General features: G+C 48.2%; 1 protein-coding gene across 1 annotated transcript in view; it reads left to right on the top strand.

Annotated features, from left to right (window-relative positions):
* The window catches only part of LOC146809056 (free fatty acid receptor 2-like), a 66,843-nt gene extending 45,234 nt beyond the window's left edge, over positions 1-21,609 (top strand). Inside the window, exon 4 of the mRNA XM_085614283.1 lies at positions 19,969-21,609. Within this exon, the coding sequence (XP_085470409.1) occupies positions 19,969-20,891 (923 nt within the window). The 3' untranslated portion in view covers positions 20,892-21,609. The remainder of the gene's footprint in view (positions 1-19,968) is intronic.
* Positions 21,610-22,251: the final 642 nt, after the last annotated feature.

Genomic DNA, 22,251 nt, shown 5'->3' with positions numbered 1-22,251 from the left:
GTTGTACTTTAAGGATTTTGCCCCAGCAGCGACAGGGGATCTGTCGGGTGTGGTGATGTGCGATGGGTTTCCGGAAGGTGAAGTGGATGCAGTGCTGGTCGGTCCAGGTGGGTTCAGAGACATGGCTGAAGGAGACGTGTGGGCTTGAGGAGAAGAAGGCGTTGAGCATGTGTCCGGCGATGTGGGTCGGTGATGTGATGATCTTTTCCAGTCCGAGGTTGGCAAGGTTGTCTATCAGGGTGGAAGAGTTGCTGTCGTTGTTGTTCTCCAGATGGAAGTTCAGGTCTCCAAGGAGAATGTAGTCGGTGGAGGTCAGTGCGTGCGTGCTGATGAAGTTGGCGATGGCATTGCAGAATTGTGGTCGGGGTCCGGGTGGTCTGTAGACGAGGGTGCCTCTGAGGGTGGTCTTGGGGTCCGTGTGGATCTGGAAGTGCATTTGTTCGGCAGTGCTGAAGGTGTCGTCGGTGTTTATTGAGACTCTGATGGTCTTCTTGTGAATGATGGCGATTCCTCCTCCGACTCCGTTGGTGCGGTCTCTATGGGCGATCTTATATCCGTTGGGGATGGCTATGGCGATGTCTGGGGAGGAGGCTTCATTCATCCAGGTGTCGGTCAGGAAGGCGACGTCTGGAGATGCGGTGTCGAGTAGGTCCCAGAGCTCGACAGCATGTTTGCGTGCGGAGCGGGTGCTGATCAGGATGCATCGGAGCTGGTTGTGTTTTGTCGTGGCGGGTGTCTCTGTGTCTTCGATGCAGGAGAAGCTGCAGTTCTGGCAGGCGAAGGGATCGTGGGTGCGCCTCGGGGTGGCTCTGCAGCAGGTGGGGGTTCATCCTGGGTTGAGAGCAATGAGGGTGCTGGCGTCGTATAGGTGGCGGTCTTCATGGCTGGTGCGGGGGCTAGGGGTTCTCGCGCTGGGCGCAGTCCAGGCGCGGACAGGCGCAGACGGGCTTGCCTTGGGCACACCTTGGGCGCACCAGCGGTGCGGCCGCACAGCGGCCGCCATTTTAAGGGGAGGTGGGAGGGAGGAGCAGCTGGGAGGCGGGAGGCAGGGGTCAGCGAATGGGCACGGGGCGGGGTCGCAGGGGCAGCAGCGGTGGGAACTGCGAGGCTACGGGCATGGAGGAGCGAGGAACAAAAGCAATATGGTCACACAGGGAGACAGAGAGCAAAAAAGGGCAACAGGGAAACAAAAGGCAAATATGGGCACACAAGTAAACTAAAGGCAAAGAAGGGCACACGAGTAAAAAGGCAAAATGGGCACAGCGGAATAGGGCACAAGGACATTCAAGCGCTGGTGGAGCTGCAGCGGGGGTGGAGTGACCTACCTGGCAAGGTCAAGGGTCGCTCTCCTCACCGCGCAGCGGCCGCCATTTTAAGGGGAGGTGGGAGGGAGGAGCAGCTGGGAGGCAGGGGTCAGTGAATGGGTGCGGGGGGGGCGGGCCGCAGGGGCAGCAGCAGCGGGAACTGCAAGGCTATGTGCGAGTATATGATCTGATGAGACTTTGAACTAACCTTTTTCTGAGATAGGGATGGAGCCTGTCAACCTTGATCTGAAGCACCAACCTTAACCTATGGTACTGAGTGGGTGCGCCAGATATATGAAGATTGGGGAGAGGGGATCAGTGTGCCTGAGCCAAGTGGGTCAAACACTCCCCATGTGGCTAATTCCCAAAGGGGTCAAGGACAGAGGACATTGGCACTGACCCAAGCAGCTTGTGCAGAAGGTGGAGCATGATGTCTAAGGGTGGGCGTAGTTCGCGAAGTAGCACTTCGCGAAGCTACGCAAAGTGAAGTTCGCACTACGCGAGCTACGCGTAGCACTTCGCGAACTGCGAAGTAACATGTTCGCACTGTGCAAGATGTTGTTTTCAATGATTGCACAGTGCAGACAAGCAACCGGCACTGTGCAATCATTGAAAATGGCATCTTGCACAGTGCGAGCTGTAGTTTTCTGCTGCTCGAGTAGATTTTTCCTCGAGCTGCAGCTTTCTCAACGCGAACTGGTAGTTTCTCATCGCGAGCGGTCGCGAGCATACGCGACCCCTCGCAATGAGAAACCTGACCTTCTCGCGTTGGGAATCTCGCCGGGAGGTTTATTTTCCATGCTCGCGATCGCGAACAAGGAAAAAGTCTCGCCAGGATGTCATTTTGCTTGCTCGCGGTCGCCAACTTGACGTTGAGGACCGCGAGCAAGCAAAAAATGACCGCAGCACTACGCAACACTACGCTACGCGTGTTCGCACTGTGCTACGTGCAGTTCGCGTAGTGCGAAGTAGCGCGAACTTCGCAAACTACGCGAGCGTAGCGTAGTGCTTCGCCCAGGCCTAATGATGTCCTTAGAGATTTCGTGATAAGGCAGAGTACACCACCTCAAAGAGGTTTTGCCCCCCAGAAGACTTGTGCAGCCAGCCACATGTTTGTGCCCGATGAGAGCTGTTGAGCTGCACTCCTGACTCCTGCCATGCCTGTCCTTGCGCTGCTTTAACATCTCACCATGGTGGTCCGCAGACCACACCTCGACAGTGACCTGGAATAGGGTACTTCTCTTTTCCTTGTCCATCCCTGCCTGTGAGGATGTCTGATGTCTGCTGCTGTCCTTCTGCTGTGGTCTTCCCTGGATCTCTGGTCGAGTCTCAAACTGAACCTTCTTTCCCAGAAGTGTGAGTGAAGCTAGACGTATGATGCAGGTCCCCACCAAAATTGGACTCTGAGGCCAGTGCTGTGGTGAGAAATGTAAAACCTGAGGCTTATTAAAAGTGTTGAACGCTAAGAACTGAACTTGTGGGTAATCAACATCCAAATAATGATATTTGCCTGACAGACACTGAAACCGGGAAAGAGCAACCTCTCCTTGCCTAGGTGGTACACACCCAAGAGCGGAATGAGGTGTGACAGTAGCCTAGTGCCATTACAAGAAATTTGCCTTTTTTATGTGCTGTGAAGACTTTGAAGTGTGCAGATTAAGGTACTTTTATTGCACTGCTTGGTAGTTGCTGAAAGCTGAGTTTGCACATCCCCACACTGCCTCACTGAGAAGCCATCACTGCTGTTGCAGGGATTCTGCTTGGGAACAGAACTATGCTTGGGACCAAAGAACATCAGTATTCAGAGGACTGAGTCTCCATACTACCTCAGTATCCATGAGCCCGAGACCGACAAGCTATAGTGCCTTACTTGCCCTCCTAACTTTTCCAGAGAGACAAGTGATTTTGCACAAGTGATTTCGCACTCCAGAACACAACACTCTCTCACTCGAACTTAACCACATTAAAAAAACAAGCATTGGCATAGCCAATAGGTCTCGCTTTTGGGACCTTCTAAGTATTTAGTTATGCAGCACAATATCCTTGATGCAACCACATCAACTGTTGCGTGGCTAAACACTTAATAGGTCCCAAAGGTGAGACCTATTGGCTATGCCAATGCTTGGTGTGGTTGTGTGTGTGGTTGTGTGTGTGGTTGTGTGTGGTTGTGTGTGTTTGTGTGGTTGTGTGTGTGTGTGTGGTTGTGTGTGTGGTTGTGTGTGTGTGTGGTTGTGTACGTGTGGTTGTGTGTGTGGTTGTGTGTGTGGTTGTGTGTGTGTGTGTGTGGTTGTGGGTGTGGGTGTGATTGTGGGTGTGGTTGTGGGTGTGGGTGTGGTTGTGTGTGTGATTGTGTGTGTGGTTGTGTGTGGTTGTGTGTGTGTGTGGTTGTGTGGTTGTGTGTATGTGTGTGGTTGTGTGTGTGGTTGTGTGTGTATGGTTGTGGTTGTGTGTGTGTGGTTGTGTGTGGTTGTGTGTGTGGTTGTGTGTGTGTTTGTGTGTATGGTTGGGTGTGTGGTTGTGTGTGTGTGTGGTTGTTTGTGTGTGTGTGGTTGTGTGTGTGTGTGGTTGTGTGTGTGTGGCTCTGTGTGGTTGTATGTGTGGTTCTGTGTAGCTGTGTGTGTGGTTGTGTGTGTGTGGTTGTGTGTGTGTGTGTGGTTGTGTGTGTGTGGTTGTGTGTGTGGTTGTGTGTGTGGTTGTGGTTGTGTGTGTCAGTCAGTCAAAATCACTTTAATCGATTAATTAAAATCATAAAAGTACATCACAATAGTTAATACAGGTAATTAAATACATTATAAAATACAGTGTAATAAACACTTCCTAAAAAGATCATCCAGACAAATAGATATAACACTGAGATCATAATCCAGGCTGGGCATCAAGTTTTTTCCTTGACCGCACCGCGGCAACCAAAAAGTTAGCAATATTAAAAATAATCCATGGGCCATCAAGTAATTGCAGGTACATCAGAGCAGGTTTAACTTGATACAAACCTCTCCCTTGAAACAATGGTAAAATGTACTTCTTTCTGCTTTCAACATAATAATTACAAAATAGAATAAAGTGCGCAGTGTCTTGAATTGAGCTATCATCACATTTACAAAGAGCAGCATCGTCCGGTTTACTCCATCCTTGGAAACTCCCTAAATTAAAATGTATCAAATTAAAGCGAAATCTAGTCAACAGCCAGCGGTGATAATGATTCGTGACCAACTTAAGGTAAGGCTCAATCTGGGGGGAGGTTATTAATAAATAATGAGCCCTTAGCGACACTTTATTAAGATCCTCTCCCTCCCGCTCTTGAGACCTTAAATTCAAGAACTGAACTTTAACCCGGTCAATATCCCCCTTGGTGATCACTTCTGGGTTCTCGTAAATCTCTGGGCGCCCTAAGTTATAAAACATTTTCTTAATGTACAAGAGCCAAGGGATATCGGACGCTCTATCTAAACCAATACAGTCTTTTAATATTAGTTGGTTTAGGGAGAGTTCAGGGTTCAACCATATTTTCAACCAAAATATTAGAGGGGCCAAACTTATACGGTCAGACACATAATCAATTCCCAGTTCTTGATGTATTGAGAAAGTTGGGGATGATTGGGGGATGGAGAGTAGTGAACGGAAAAATGTATTTTCTACCATCTGGACTCCCTCCGCTTTTCTATACCCCCAAATAGCAGCCCCATAGACCGCTAAAGCTAAACATTTCGCCCTATAGATGGCAAGAACTGCCTCACATGGTTTACCACCCAGACATCGGGCAAAACTTAGTATGGCGGAGGAGGCTCTACCTACACTGTTCTTCTTTGCTATGAGCTGTAGGGTCCACGAACATCTATCATCAAACAGGACCCCCAGGTAGGTAAATACCTTTACTTTTGTAACCTCCACTCCATTACAATGGAAATGTTTAACTTTATTTTTTCGAGTGCCCAGGGACATAACATGCGATTTAGAACTATTCACCACTAAATCCAAAGAACTCATGAACTTCCCAAAGGAGTTCAGTAGTCTCTGTAATCCCAGAGGGGTACGAGCCAATAGGAGAGCATCGTCCGCGTACAGAAGAACAGGTAAGGTACTGCTCCCTATACGCGGAATATCCAAACTGGCCTTGCCTAAGGTTAGATCTAACCTATTAATATATAAAGTAAAAAGTAGGGGGGCCAGGATGCAACCGTGGCGAACCCCTCTGGCTGATTTAAAGTGGCGTGTGCATTTGCCCTCATGGGACACCCTTACTGCAGCGTATAAATCTTGGTGCAATTCCGCTAAAAAATGAACCAAACAAGGATCAATCCCCAGATCCAACAGGATCATCCACAGCTTCGATCTGTTCACCAGATCAAAGGCTGTGGATAGATCCATGAATGCCAGATATATGGGACCTTTAGTGGCTTTTGTATACTTGTTAATTAACAGGTACAGGTTAAGGCACTGTTCCATTGTACCTCTACCAGATCTAAAACCATATTGGGCCTCCGATAAGATCCCTCTCTCCGTCACCCAGTCTGAGATTTTATTCAGGATCACTTTGCCCAAAATTTTGACCGCTGAATCGATTAATGAGATTGGCCGGTAACATCTCGGATCACCCCTCTCTCCCTTTTTAAAAACCGGTATAATAATTGATTTAGACCAGGAAACCCATTCACAACACTAGCATTGAAAACATTAGTTAAAATATTGCTCCAGAGCTCAATATCACCTTTTGTAAAGATCCAGCGGGACGCCATCAGGTCCTGGGGCCTTGTCAGAGGCAGAGTCTTTTATAGCCTTCCCCACATCATATTTATTAAATATCAAAAGATTTAGGGGGGAGGATGTTTCAGGAACCTTAAAAATGTCAAAAGTCAGATTACTTGCATAGATTTGTTCAAAATGGGCCAACCACTCCCCGTCTGGGATATTAATATCAAGTGGGGCATTTTCCTCCCCCGTTAAGAGTGGGCTATTGATTGATTGATTGAACTATATTCCAAAACTTTGCACTATCTTTAAGGACCTCTACCGAGGTTAAGGCATCCCAGGCCTCCTTCTATAGTTCGTTTTTTCGTCTCTGGATAATTAGTTTGTAGTCTTTCCTAAGGACAGATATTTGAGCCTTGTCCCGGGGTAGCTTTTTTAGAGCAGTTAATAAATTTTGATGAGCCCTGGAACAGCTAGTATCGAACCACTTTTTCCCCTGTGAAGGACGCAGTTTGCTGGTAATGGTTAGGTCTGAGGCAACCTGGTTGCAGATGGAGTCAAAGGCAGAAATTATCTCTCCACCCGGAGTGGAAGGGTCCATACACTTCCTAAACACATCTCTATTTTTCGCAATGGTTGTGTGTGTGGTTGTGGTTGTGTGTGTGTGTGTGTGTGGTTGTGTGTGTGCTTGTGTGTGTGGCTGTGTGTGTGGTTCTGTGTGTGGTTGTGTGTGTGGTTGTGGTTGTGTGTGTGCTTGTGGTTGTGTGTGGGTGTGGTTGTGGGTGCGGGTGTGGTTGTGGGTGTGTGTGTGGATGTGTGGTTGGGTGTGGTTGGGGGTGGTTGTGTGTGTGGTTGTGTGTGTGGTTGTGGTTGTGTGTGTAAGGTTGTGTTGTGTGTGTGGTCGTGTGTGGTTGTGTGTGTCTGTGTAGTTGTGGTTGTGTGTGTGGTTGTGTGTGGGTGTGGGTGTGGTTGTGGGTGCGGGTGTGGTTGTGGGTGTGTGTGTGGATGTGTGGTTGGGTGTGGTTGTATGTGTGGCTGTGTGTGTGGTTGTGTGTGTGGTTGTGGTTGTGTGTGGGTGCAGGTGTGGTTGTGGGTGTGTGTGTGGATATGTGTTTGTGGTTGTGTGTGTGGTTGTGTGTGTGGTTGTGTGTGTGGTTGTGTGTGTGTGGTTGTGTGTGTGTGGTTGTGTGTGAGGTTGTGTGTGTGGTTGTGTGTGGTTGTGTGTGTCTATGTGGTTGTGTGTGTGGTTGTGTGTGGGTGTGGTTGTGAGTGCGGGTGTGGTTGTGAGTGTGTTTGTGGATGTGTAGTTGGGTGTGGTTGCGTGTGTGGTTGTATGTGTTGTTATGGTTGTGTGTGTGTGTGTGTGGTTGTGGTTGTGGTTGTGTGTGTGGTTGTGGGTGTGTGTGTGGTTGTGGTTGTGTGTGGGTGTGGTTGTGGGTGCAGGTGTGGTTGTGGGTGCAGGTGTGGTTGTGGGTGTGTGTGTGGATGTTTGGTTGTGTGTGTGGTTGTGTGTGTGGTTGTGTGTGTGGTTGTGTGTGTGTGGTTGTGTGTGTGGTTGTATGTGTGTGCGGTTGTGTGTGTGTGTGTGGTTGTGTGTGTGGTTGTGTGTGTATGGTTGTGGGTGTGGTTGGGTGTGGTTGTGTGGGTGTGTAGTTGTGTGTGTGTGGTTGTGTGTGTGGTTGTGTGTGTGGTTGTGTATGTGGTTGTGGTTGTGTGTGTTTGTGTGTGGTTGTGTGTGTGGCTGTGTGTGTGGTTGTGTGTGATGTTGTGTGTGGTTGTATGTGTGTGTGGTTGTGTGTGTGTGTGTGGTTGTGTGTGTTTTGTGTGTGGTTGTGTGCGTCGTGTGTATGGTTGTGGTTGTGTGTGTGGTTGTGGTTGTGGTTGTGTGTGTGGTTGTGTGTGTGGTTTTGTGTGTGGTTGTGTGTGTGTGTGTGGTTGTGTGTGTGGTTGTGTGTGTGTGGTTGTGTGTGTGTGTGTGTGGTTGTGTGTGTGTGGTTGTGTGTGTGGTTGTGGGTGTGGTTGTGTGTGTGTGGTTGTTTGTGTGGTGTGTGTGTGATTGTGTATGGTTGTTTGTGTGGTTGTGTGTGTGTGGTTGTGTGGTTGTGTGGTTGTGTGTGGTTGTGTGTGTGGTTGTGTGTGTGTGGTTGTGTGTGTGGTTGTGTATGTGTGTTTGTGGTTGTGGTTGTGTGTGTGGTTGTGGTTGTGTGTGTGGTTGTGGTTGTGTGTGGTTGTTTGGTTGTATGTGGTTGTGTGTGTTTGTGTGGTTGTGTGTGTGGTCGTGTGTGTGGTTGTGTGTGTGGTTGTGTGTGTGTGGTTGTGTGTATCTGATTGTGTGTGTGGTTGTGTGGTTGTTGTGTGTGCGTGTGTGGTTGTGTGGCTGTTGTGTGTGTGTGATTGTGTGTATGTGTGTGGTTGTGTGTGTGTGTGGTTGTGTTTGTGTGGTTGTGTGTGTGTGTGGTTGCATGTGTGGTTGTGTGTGTGGTTGTGGTTGTGTGTGTGGTTGTGGTTGTGTGTGTGTGGTTGTGTGTGTGGTTGTGCATGTGGTTGTGTGTGGTTGTGTGTGTGGTTGTATGTGTGGTTGTGGTTGTGTGTGTGACAGTAATACTAAAAGCATATCAAAATAAAGGAACACAAACATCGAGTTTGTGGAAAGAGAAAGCACATTGTAAGTCAAACGGGCGCAGCAAAACATTAACACAACAACATGTTCTTTGATGTTTGATGTTCTTTGAACGAGAACATCAAAGGGGCGCTGCGAAAGTGATCGCGGGCAAAAGTGAAAGTGATCACGGGCGCTTAATAAGCATGATGAGGTTTGCCATATGGTGCCTCTGCTCCTAAGCGCGTGCCCGCGCACATGCACTGTGGCTCTAGGCTGGCCATGGTAGCATTTTTGGAGCCCTCACTAAAAGTCTTGCAAGACCAGCACATGCGCTGGGTCTGGCGAGACCTAAAAATGAGACACAAATGAAGTTTAAAATGTTTATTTCAACTATTGTGCTAATATGTAATCATTATGCCACAATTTGAAAGCAAATACATGTCAAAGAGGTCATCAGCATGGTTAAAAAACCATGTACAATAAAAAGCCCTGTCATGTTATCTGACAGATCTGCATAAACCCTCCTGTGCCACTAAAGCTGAGTTGTTTTAACCCCTTCCATGCCCATGACGGAACGGTTCCGTCATGAGCATCGGTTGCGCTGTGCTCATGACGGAACCGTTCCGTCATGGGCCCGCCCGCGCTCGAACCCTTCAGCACCGCGGGGGAATTCCCGCAGCGCTGAAGGGGTTAAATTATAGATCTCTGGGTTTAGTGGCGGAGCCCGTACCTCAGCATACATAGATGGATGTTCTACAGCTCAACAGACGTAGCCCTCTTGACTCAGGACCTTCGCTCTGGGTGTCTGTTTTTTTCCAGACCCTGTCCCTCGTTATATGACAAGATATGAGTATTGAAAACAGAAGCTGCATTCTTTTATTATGTCTAGGTGCTAGTGTCTGACCAGAGAGAATAACAAGGGGCAATGTTGTTTGACCTTCCCTAGACTGTTAAGACTAAATCCCAGGAAAGTAATAAAATGCAAAAATATGAGCTGGTTCTGTGTGAAAATACAAGGTGGGATAAAAGCAAGTGTGTGATTAACTAATTTGTGCAAAACAAAAGCGGCCTACAACATGCACAATTAGACTAACATAGGGAAAACAACAATAGGCCATACAAGAAACATATGAAACTATGAGATTCCAATGTTGAAGGTGTTGTACCTGGCTAGGTTTACAGAGCCATATTAGGACAGAATCCCAGGGCATCAGCGATAAACAACCCAAACATTGACGGCTGAGGCCCGGCAGCCACTCCTTGCACCGTGCCCCAAACAGGGTCTGACAAAGCTGATCAAGCTTTAACTGGTGGTGCGACAGGCAGCGATGGATGGCATCTACAACGATTTTCAAGAATTCTACATCTTTAGAGGGATGCGCGCAGAGCCTGAACCTAAGAGGTGCTGCCGCTAGCTGTATGTAACTGACCTACTATTTTATCATTTAGAAAAAACCTCATATAGGGCTGCTTTTAATTCTTTTAAATTGTTTTATTCATTGTGCTGCTATCTGTAAATTTTGTGTGATTTGCTTGTTTGCACACTGACTTACCACCTTCACGGAGTGCTCCTAAGCGGAGGGCTGGCTGGAGACACCCCCTAGGCTGGTCATTTCCGGATTGAAAGTCAGCCAATCAGCGCTTCACGCTCGCGCTGACCCGGCACTTATCTTGATGCACTCCCAGTCGCGCAGCGGATGCGCGCAGAGCCTGAACCTAAGAGGTGCTGCCGCTAGCTGTATGTAACTGACCTACTATTTTATCATTTAGAAAAAACCTCATATAGGGCTGCTTTTAATTCTTTTAAATCGTTTTATTCATTGTGCTGCTATCTGTAAATTTTGTGTGATTTGCTTGTTTGCACACTGACTTACCACCTTCACGGAGTGCTCCTAAGCCCCGGTCCGACTTGGCTTGTGCCATTGAGCGGAGGGCTGGCTGGAGACACCCCCTAGGCTGGTCATTTCTGGATTGAAAGTCAGCCAATCAGCGCTTCACGCTCGCGCTGACCCGGCACTTATCTTGATGCACTCCCAGTCGCGCAGCAGACGCGCGCAGTGGGCGCACCAGCGGCGCGCCAAAGGCAAGCCCGTCTGCGCCCGTCCGCGACCGGCTGGGACCTGGGGCCATAACCCCTGCCGGTTGTAATTCCACTATTCGTTACAGCGGCCATTGTCTTAAAGCCCTAAGGGGCTCCATACCCGCTAAGTGCGCTCACTCCATTAATCCTGCTGTACAGTCCACCTGCCCCTCCTGCCATTTCTCACTGCTATCCAACCTTAAAAAACCCCACATGTCCACACCACCTCTCATGCTGCTCTTGCTAAATTGTCGCTCCTTGCCCAGACATTCCACAGAACTCCACCTTCTTTTAGAAGACCGTCAACCAGACGTCTTATTTTTAACAGAAACCTGGCTACACGATAACTCTGCACCTGATATTGTCCAGACTCTTCCCCCGGACTATCGCATTTGCAGAACGGACCGGAAAACCGCCAAAGGCGGAGGATTAGCCATAATTTATAAATCATATATAAGCTGCCGCCATTCCCCCTCAGACGGCCTACCCGACTGCGAAAGTATGCAGTTCGCCATGGAATTCTCCCCCACCTGTACCTTCTCCGGTCTCCTGATCTACCGACCTCCCGGTCCCATTGGTCAATTGCTCACGTCTCTTCCGTCATTTGTGGCAGAACGAGCTGTAAATCTCTCAAACTTTACTGTGCTCGGTGACCAAAATATCCATCTGGACGACTCCTCTAACCCGACTGCTATAGAGCTAGCTACTGGCCTCTCTGCCCTACAAATTACTCAAAAGAGTCTGTGTCCAACCCACGATAAAGGCCACCTACTTGACCCTGTTTTCAGTAACGCACATAATCTTTCTGTGGCCACTCCCATCCCACTCCCGTGGTCTGACCACTTCCTAGTGCCTATGGTCTGGGAGACTGCGAACTCTATTCCCTTCCAGCTACCGATAAACACATTGGAGAGAAAATGGGCTAAGCTCTCGGCCACTACTTGGTCCACAAAACTAGCCATTAGCAAACCCACCCACGACCCCAATCCTGAGCTGGCGAACAATAATTTTAACTCATGGATCTGTAACTCGCTAGACTCATTCTTGCCCAAGGTACCAGCCTATAAAAAACTCAGGGAGAAATCGGCACCCTGGTACACCCCTAGCCTGAGGAAAATCAAGCAATCATGCAGACTTCTAGAAAGAAGTTGGAGACAGAACTATGAGGATGATAGGAAACACGATTATAAAGAAGCATTAAAGTATTATAAATCTGACATCAAATCCACCCAAACACGCTTCTACGCGGATAAGATCAATGCCGCCGCTTCTGCCCACAGGGAAATTTTCAAAATTGCCAAATCCCTCTCAGCCTTCCCCACGGAACCTCCCAAAATCAAGGACCCCTCCCTCCACTGTAACAAGTTGGCAGAATACTTTAACCAAAAAATTCAACTTATTCGTCAGTCATTCTCGCCTTACGTGTCCGACCCTTCAGATTCCAGTTCTAGTACCAAATCGACAAAAGCCCTTGAGAACTTTCCCCTGCTTGACGCAAAAGCTCTGGACACTCTCTGTTCCAGTGTTACTTCTGGCTCCCCTATCGACCCTGCCCCCCCCCAGCAATTATTCCTGGTTCTGCACATGGTAGGCCTGGTAATTTTGAATATACTTAACTCTTCTATCATCTCTGGTAGAGTTCCCCGGGTGTGGAAATGCGCCCAGGTCAGAGCGCTCATAAAAAAACCTAATCTGGATCACTCTAACCTGGCCAATTACCGGCCAGGATGCCCGTAGGGTTGCAGAGCGCTTTATAAATATCATAAATAAATAAATAAATAAATTCTTCCTTGGCTGAGTAAATTGATCGAACGCCACATCAATTCTACACTAGTCAATTACCTTGAATCAAATACCTTACTACATGTCTCCCAAACAGGCTTCCGTCCTCAGCTAGGCACTGAAACTGCGCTGCTGGTTGTTACGGAAGAAGCCAGGAAACTTCTAGACCAGGGCGGATCAGCAGCCATTATTCTGCTCGACCTCAGTGCCGCCTTCGACACTGTCAACCACAACATCCTTCTTGATTGGCTGACCAACCTGGGGATTGGAAAAACTGCACTTACCTGGTTTCAATCCTTCTTAGAGGACCGCTATTATCAGGTATTTGAGGGGACAGCCACGTCCAAGCAATGGCCTCTTAACTGTGGGGTCCCTCAGGGTTCCTCTCTTAGTCCCACCCTTTTTAATTCTTATATGGCCCCTCTAGCGGAGGTAGTACTTCCCTTCGGCATTAAAATAATCACCTACTCCGATGACACCCAGCTAGTGGTGGCACTTAACCACCCTGAGGGTTCATCTGACACTCTTGGCCTCTGTCTAGAGGCAGTCGCCCATTGGATGCACCATTCGCACCTCAAATTAAATGGGGAAAAATCTGAACTCATGTTCCTAGGAAAGTCCCCCTCGCCCTCCTCCCCCTTCATCTGACCTCCATGCATGGGACCTCTGCCATCTCCAAAGCACCAAATTAAAAGTCTAGGCATTTGGCTCGATAATGCCCTCTGCTTTAATTACCAGACCACGAAGCTTTCGGCCATATGCTTCGGTCTTTTACATCTGATCAGAAAAATCCTGCCCCTACTTCCCTTCCAAGCCAGGAGAATCATGGTCCAAGCATTAATTTTATCCCGTCTAGACTACGGGAACGCACTCTACCTAGGCGCTCCTCAATCAACCTTAAACAAACTACAGGTGATTCAAAACTGTGCGGCACGTCATCTGGCACAGATCCCCCGTAGACAGTCAGCCAAACCCGCTTTGATGTCTTTACACTGGCTGCCCATCCGCGCCAGGATCCAGTTCAAAGCCATGTGCCTTGCACAGAAAGCTTTCTGGAAACACGGCCTGCAAATTCTACAATCTTTGGTAGTGCCTTATCAACCGACCAGGTCTCTCCGGTCCAGTAACACCTTCCTAACCGCGCCCCCAAAAGTCCGTAGAGCAAAATGGGGCGGACGGTCTTTCACTCTGAATGCCTCCAATCTTTGGAACACCCTCCCACTCACGCTCCGTAGCGAACCCAATATTGCTCTCTTCCGCAAACACCTTCAGACCTACCTTTTTCTTTCAGCTTTCCAGTAACCCTTTTCTTTTTTCTGCTCTTCGCTGTCCATAAGCGCTAGGAGGCCTCCGGGTAGCTATGCACTATATAAATATATTTTCATTCATTCATTCATTCATTCATTCAAAGAGACTTTCAGCTATAGTCTTCAATTTACGAAGCAGAAGCTGTTTTCTTGGTGACTTGAGGTTGAATTAAATGCCGGAATTAATGGGAAATACAAGTGATTTTCCATTTGAGGTGATTTGTGGTGTAAATTCACCCACTTTCAGGTTGGAGAGACATGGATTTTTAATTTTTTTTTATAACTAACACGGGCCGGAAGCAGAGCATTCGCGTTCGAGTGGGACTGCAGGTCAGTGCTGTTTGCGCCTTAAAACTCGCTTTAGAACTTGATATTACTTGATTTTACTCTTTTAAAAACAAAATCTACTTTTACCACTTTATTTTACTGTGTGAAGGGAATAGAGCTTTGTACAATGCTCTAAGGGTCCGAGGGCAGTTTTCACTTCCGCATTTGCAGCATTGGGTCAGCAGTCTAGTTTCTGGACCCGGTGCAGCGTGAGGCACATATAACGCGCACTGTGGCGCGACCACGCTAACTGACACGGGCCGGAAGCAGAGCACTCGCGTTCGAGTGTGGCTGCAGGTCAGTGCTGTTTGCGCCTTAAAACTCGCTTTAGAATTTGATTTTAATTGATTTTACTCTTTTAAAAAAAAATCTACTTTTACTACTGTATTTTACCGTGTGTAGGGAATAGAGCTGTGTACAATGCTCTAAGGGGTCCGGGGGCAGTTTTCACTTCCGCATTGGCAGCATCGGGTCAGCGGTCTAGTTGCTGGACCCGGTGCAGCGTGAGGCACATATAATGCGCACTGTGGCGCGCTCGCACTGCTGGTGCTCCGTTGGCGCACCTAAGTCAAGCCCGTCTGCGCCCGTCTGCGCCCAGCCGGGCCCAGAGGCCAGGACCCCTGCATCGCTCATCTCAGCCCACTACCTCTATTCAAGTGCTCAGCTCAGAACACTAAATGGCACCCCAGGAACCAAGTGTGGTCATGTGTTTCCCCCTGATAAAATACCCATTCACTGACCAAGATGTAAGCTTGGCCTTACCAGGCCAGATTATACCTCCCTTAAGGACGAATTTAGAATGCTACTCCTCAATTGCAGCTCCCTGCCCAAACATACGGCAGAGATCTGGATGCTTCTCAGAGACCATGACCCCGATGTACTTTTCCTTACGGAGACATGACTTACTCCTAGCTCAGAGCCAGATATTGCACAAGCGCTGCCCCCCAGTTTTGTGTTACAAAGAAGTGACCGACTTACGGGCAGAGGGGGTAGGATTGCCAGCTTACCTGTCGCCTCCTGGGCAACCCTCTCGAAGACTGCGAGAATGTCCATTTCTCCATCGAATTTTCCCCACTCCTTGCATTTACAGGCATCCTGATCTATCGTCCCCCGGAGTCAATAGGTGCGTTTAATAAATCACTACTCGAGGCTACAATAAACCTGGCCAGTGGGGCGAGTAACTTCACAATCCTTGGAGACTTTAACCTCCATTTTGACGATCCGCAAGCTTTAAATGCCTGCGAGCTGACCAGAGATCTTTCCTCTCTTCAACTTTCCCAAACAATTAACCAAACTACTCATGCCAAAGGACACCTCCTTGACCAGGTATTCTCTAGTCTAGTTGACCTTAAGTGAGCTGACCCTACCCCACTACCGTGGACAGATCATTTCCTGATAAACCTTCTTTGGTCGCCTCAGACTACTAGACCCAGGACGCAATCCTCCTGAACCTTCGCCAATGGAACAATCTCCCCCTAGCCAAATGGTCCCAGGAGCTGGAAAGGACCTAACCCAGCCTAAATCCATGCCCGGTCAAAGTCAATGAGGATTTTCTAGATTGGATAGAGGAGTCACTCAATGCTGTCCTCCCCAAGATCAAGACAAAAAAAACGGTGGGCTTCAGAACGCCCAATGGTTTTCGCAGGAATTACGCATCCTAAAGCAGCAATGCAAAGTGAAAGAAAGACATTCGAGGAAAGATTTTCTTCCTTCAAAAAAACAGGATTATTGGCTAGCCATTCTTGCCTACAAAGTTGAATTAAGAAAAGCTCAAGCCTCTTACTATGAGAATAGAATTTTAGCAGCGTTCAACTCGCCCAAAGAAACTTTTAACATCATCAAAAAACTACTCAAAGCCCACTCCCCTAGAATGGCCCCCGACACCTCTGGTAAACGGTGCAACAAATTGGCTGAGTTTTTTAATACTAGAGTCCAGCGGATTCTGGAATCCCTCCCATTTAAGGGGGAGGAGGATAAACCCCCACACCGTAAGATAGATTTCCACTCAGACTCCCCATACTATTTCCTTGAGGCCTTTCCTTCCGTGTCCCAGGAAATTTTCATCTCCCTGTTGTCCATGGTAAAGAGTGGCTCTCCCACTGACCCAGCGCCACTAAACATTCTGAAACAGGTTACCCCAATATTAGCCCCCAACCTGATAAATCTGATCAATGCCTCACTGGCCTCTGGAATAGTTCCCACCAAATGCAAAGGGGCGAGAGTTACAGCTCTACTTAAAAAGCCCAATCTGGACCCGGTAGAATTGGGCAACTATCGCCTCATATCCCTTCTGCCAGCCATAAGCAAGGTAACAGAGAAGCACGTAAACCTAACTCTTTCTGGGTTTCTTGAAAGCCGCAGCCTGCTCCATTCCTCCCAAACCGGGTTCCGCCCGCGCCAAAGTACCGAAACCGCTTTATTGTCAGTAGTAGAGGAAAGTAGGAAAATTCTGGACTCAGGAGGCTCAGCGGCCATTCTACTCCTGGACCTGAGCGCCGCTTTTGATACGGTGAATCACTTGATTCTGATCCGGCGACTCAGGAGTATAGGAGTAGATGGAACAGTGCTTCTCTGGCTATCCTCCTTTCTGGAGGGGAGAACCTTTCAGGTCTTTGAAGAAAACATTGTATCTAAACCCACCCTTCTGCCGAGTGGTGTGCCACAGGGCTCATCACTCAGCCCGACTCTTTAAAATGTTTATATGTCCCCTCTAAAAGCCACAGTAGCTCCCCATGGAATTCGGATGGTCACCTACGCCGATGACACACAATTGGTGGTTGGGCTTAACCCATCAGATATAGAAACCCATGCCCTTTACTCCGGCCTAAATGACATCTCAAGCTGGATGAAAGCCTCCCAGTTTAAGCTTAACGGAGGAAAAACTGAGATTATGATCTTGGGCAATACTCTTAGTTTTAATCCCCGCTCGATGTGGCCCCCTAGCATGGGCCCAGCCCCAGTCCCAAAAGCAGAAATTAAGAGCCTTAGTGTATGGCTGGACCAGGACCTGAGCCTTAGGACCCAGGCCAGAAAAACAGCAGCCCTCTGTTATGGTTTACTTGGACCCGAAAGGTCCTGCCCCTCCTTCCTTTTGAGGCCAGGAAAGTACTGGTCCAATCATTAATACTCTCGAGATTGGACTATGGAAATGCTCTGCATTTGGGCGCCCCCATCTCCGCAGTCACAAAACTCCAATCAGTACAAAACAGTGCTGCGAGACTACTGATGAGAACCACCAATAGACTCTCAGCAAAACCGGCCCTCCGTTCCCTTCAATGGCTCCCGTTTCAGGAACGGGTTAGGTTCAAGGCCCTGTGCTTAGTACATAAGTCAATGCAGGAACTTGGTCCAGCTATTATCTCCATCATGATTCGTCCATATAAAGCCAATCAGAATCTTTGATCGGACGATCTGTACCTGGCAGAGATCCCGAGGATCAAGAGATCTAGGAGTGCTGGTAGGCTTTTTTCCTATAATGCCGCCAAACTCTGGAACTCCTTGCCTCTCCACATCCGCACAATTCCTAACCATCTGGCTTTCCTGAAGCAATTAAAGACCATGCTCTTCCCCTAGCCCTCTGTCCCCCCCGTGTCAGTTACTAACACTGGGATGCTTCTGGGTAGCCATGCGCTCTATAAATGTTTTTCCATTCCATTCCATAACTCTTTTTATTGTTAAACTTTGCACACACATGAGCACCACAGCAGTTAACAGCATTACATCACTTTGTCACTTCTAGTGCATCAATACCCTCTACCGATATAATTCTTAAATTGGGGTGTTACAATGTGTTATTCCCTCCTCCTTGATTTCTGCCTGGGGATTTTGTCATTCACGAGTACACATAAGGCACATTTCTGACCCTTGTGTGTGTTCCACTTGCTCCAGATTTGTTGCCATTTCTTGGGGCCCCCTCTCCTTTGATAGACTGTCCTCTCTGCCACCATTGCCCAGTCCATTTCCTTCTCCCATTCTGTTATCGTGGGTGGGACATCCACTCCCCATTTTCTTGCAATGTTTCGATTTGCAATAACAAAGCCTAGCGTTGCCAGGATATATTCCTTACTTGTGAGGTCTGTTGGTCTCTACATGTTTGAACTGGGGTGGCGGAATGAGCTAAATAATGATGATGGATTAAACCCAGATCAGTTTTCTGGGGGTGAGTGCTTGCAACGTTCAACACTCCGTCCATCATCCTTTTTGGTTTTGCTTTGTTCGCCCTAAGTTGGCAGGGAATGCCCAGACGTGGGTTCCTTGCTCACTTTGCCACTGGATTCAAGCTAGCCTGGCTGATTAGCCAGAAAGCAGTCCCAGGATGCTTGTTTCCGGTCCAGGGAAGACATGGCTTGGTAGTTTGGGCTGGACTGTTCCCATGAGACACAGGGTCAGACTGATTTGCATATGGCCATGTCTGAACTGGGGTGGCAGAGTGAGCTAAAGAATGATGATGGATTAAACCCAGATCAGTTGACTGGGGGTGAGTGCTTGCAATGTTCAACACTCCGTCCATCATCCCCTTTGGTTTTGCTTTGTTCGCCCTGAGTTGGCAGGGTATGCCCAGACGTGGGTCCCTTGCTCACTTTGCCACTGGATTCAAGCTAGCCTGGCTGATGATGGCTGATTAGCCAGAAACCAGTCCCAGGATGCTTGTTTCCGCTCCAGGGAAGACATGGCTTGGTAGTTCGGGCTGGACTGTTCCCATGAGGCACAGGGTCAGACTGATTTGCATATGGACATGTCTGACCTGCGGTGGCGGAGTGGGCTAAAGAATGATGATGGATTAAACCCAGATCAGTTGACTGGGGGTCAGTGCTTGCAATGTTCAACACTCCGTCCATCATCCCCTTTGGTTTTGCTTTGTTCGCCCTAAGTTGGCAGGGTATGCCCAGACGTGGGTTCCTTGCTCACTTTGCCACTGGATTCAAGCTAGCCTGGCTGATGATGGCTGATTAGCCAGAAACCGGTCCCGGGATGCTTGTTTCTGGTCCAGGGAAGACATGGCTTGGTAGTTCCGGCTGAACTGTTCCCATGAGGCACAGGGTCAGACTGATTTGCATATGGCCATGTCTGAACTGGGGTGGCAAAGTGAGCTAAAGAATGATGATGGATTAAACCCAGATCAGTTGACTGGGGGTGAGTGCTTGCAATGTTCAACACTCCGTCCATCATCCCCTTTGGTTTTGCTTTGTTCGGCCTAAGTTGGCAGGGTATGCCCAGATGTGGGTCCCTTGCTCACTTTGCCACTGGATTCAAGCTAGCCTGGCTGATGACGGATTATTAGCCAGAAACTGGTCCCAGGATGCTTGTTTCCGGTCCAGGGAAGACATGGCTTCGTAGCTCGGGCTAGACTGTTCCCATGAGGCACAGGGTCAGACTGATTTGCATATGGCCATGTCTGAACTGGGGTGGTGGAGTGAGCTAAAGAATGATGATGGATTCAACCCAGATCAATTGACTGGGGGTGAGTGCTTGCAATGTTCAACACTCCGTCCATCATCCCCTTTGGTTTTGCTTTGTTCGCCCTAAGTTGGCAGGGCATGCCCAGACGTGGGTCCCTTGCTCACTTTGTGGCTGGATTCAAGCTAGCCTGGCTGATTAGCCAGAAACTGGTCCCAGGATGCTTGTTTCTGGTCCAGAGTCAGTTGTGAGTAGAAGAGTCTAACTGTACTAGATGCTCTGTTAAACCCTACCTCAGGCACTGCAAAGTAATAAGCTTTAGGTAAGTATGAAGCAATCAGTCCTGGGTTGTAATCCGAGCTCTAGCAAGATCCCAAACAAAATAAAATAGTCAAATGCAGGTTCTACACTTATGTATGTTTTTATTTAAGTTTCTTTTGTGATGCGATCATTAACAAAAAACACTTTTCTGTTTTCTTTCAGACACAAGAATGGATGTAGAAAGCACTCAGTATCTGGTGCTGTCGATCTATATTCTTACCTTCCTTACTGGCTTTCCCTCTAACCTGCTGGCCTTCTACACCTTCTTCATCAGAGTCCGCCAGAAACTGGTACCCATAGACATCCTCCTGCTCAACCTCACCATCTCTGACCTGCTTCTCCTTCTCTTCCTTCCCTTCAAGATGAATGAGGCGGCCAACGGGATGCTGTGGAAGATGCCCCCTTTTCTCTGCCCACTGACCGGCTTTTTCTACTACAGCAGCATCTACACCAGCACCCTCTTCCTGACAGCTGTCAGTGTGGAACGATACCTGAGTGTTGCTTTCCCCATCAAGTACAAAATCAACCGTAAACCTCAATACGCCGTAGTGGTTAGTGTCATCTTCTGGGTGCTAGCAGGCTTGCAGAGCTCTATAGTCTACATTGCTCAGTATGGAGTCCCTAGCAATAAGACTGCTGTCAACACAAGTCACTGCTATGATTCTTTCTCAGAGGAACAGAAGAGAGTTGTTTATCCAGTCCGCCTGGAGGCGTTCTTAGTGCTCTTTGTCATCCCATTTCTCATAACTCTCTTCTGCTACATTAATTTTGTAAAGATTCTGATGTCATTGCCCCACATCTCATCCAAGAAGAAGCACAGGGCCATTAGTCTTGCAGTGGCAACCCTTGTCAACTTCATCCTCTGTTTTGCCCCCTATAATATCTCCCACATTGTTGGTTTCATAACAAACAACAGCCCTGACTGGAGGGTGGGTGCCCTGCTTCTGAGTACCTTTAATGCCACCCTGGACCCAGTTATATTCTACTTCTCTTCTCCTGCTGTGCAGAGGACTTTCATCAACTGCTTTGCGGTGATACTTAGAAGGCTTCAATGCTGCAAACCAAGTAGGAAGACCATGATCTGACCATGCAAAATAGTGGTATAGAGAAGCAGGGAAAGTAGAGCCCACACTTGATGGGTGGATTTGTACATGGCATTGGGCAAGGAACTATATATTCCTGGACTGTTCCCATAATCCATTGCCACTTATCTACCTATAAATCAGGCTGAAGCTTTCCTCAGAAGGGGCCTATCCTTGCGGCACCAAAAATAAATCCTTCCTTGCTCCCTTTGAAAGGAGAATTAGTGATGATTAACAACCCAGGGTAAACATCACTAAGCAACCAATCACACAGACACATACACATACCTTGGGAATTTCAGGTGACCGGTATTGTCATTCTGTATCCTTCACATCTCATAAGAGAGGCTCAGCCACACGTGGCTTCAGTGCCAGGGCCCTTGTCAGGAGCACACTGCAACTCGCACCACCCATTACCCCTGCCAGCACTGCCAATGATAGTACCAACACAACTACTAACCATCACCCTCCTACAAGCTTGACAATTCAGACAATTCCAGGCCCCCAAAGCTATACGAATGGCTGAAGTGGCAGGTGTCAGTAATGTTTTATGTATATTGAATCAATAAACATCTGTAAATTAGACAGACAGCTCCATCATGTGGCAGACTGCCTTATGGCCAGTGTTGAACAAGCATTGGCATAGCCAATAGGTCTCGCCTTTGGAACCTTATTAGTGGTTAGCTATGCAACAGTTGATGTTGTTGCGCCAAGGATATTGTGCTGCATAACTAAATACTTATAAGGTCCCAAAAGCGAGACCTATTGGCTATGCCAAAGCTTGCTCTAAAATGTTTTTGTTCCTCAGAGATAGAGAAATCTTGCATTACTTTTTCCGCTAAGGTCCCTGCAGATGGCAAACCAAAGTCAGCTGCCAGCTGAACAAGCTTAACTGCTTGCTCTTTGTTACCACTCTGCTTGGTGCAGTTCAAAAACTCAACCCTCACTTCGTTGTTGGGTACTCTATTACATTTTTTGAAGAGTTCCAGCATTTTCCAAGCTTCCTCTGTTCTTCCAGCCCTTGAAAGCAAAGTGGCAGTATTGGCCAAACAACTGCTTGTCCGCGCCATGGGCGCTCGCCTCTTGTCTCTGATCTCATATGCAGCTTTTATAACAAGAGCAGTATCAGTAAATGCAGCCTGGATCTCTGGAGTATGTCTGTCCCTTGCCATCAATGACACAGTATCAGCAAATGCAGCCTGGATCTCTGGAGTATGTCTGTCCCTTGCCATCAATGACACAGTATCAGCAAATGCAGCCTGGATCTCTGGAGTATGTCTGTCCCTTGCCATCAATGACACAGTATCAGCAAATGCAGCCTGGATCTCTGGAGTATGTCTGTCCCTTGCCATCAATGACACAG

Source organism: Triturus cristatus, chromosome 7, assembly GCF_964204655.1.
Source record: "Triturus cristatus chromosome 7, aTriCri1.1, whole genome shotgun sequence".
NCBI lineage: Eukaryota > Metazoa > Chordata > Amphibia > Caudata > Salamandridae > Triturus > Triturus cristatus.
Note: the sequence above shows the minus strand (reverse complement) of the source record. Positions and strands in the feature narration are given on the sequence as shown.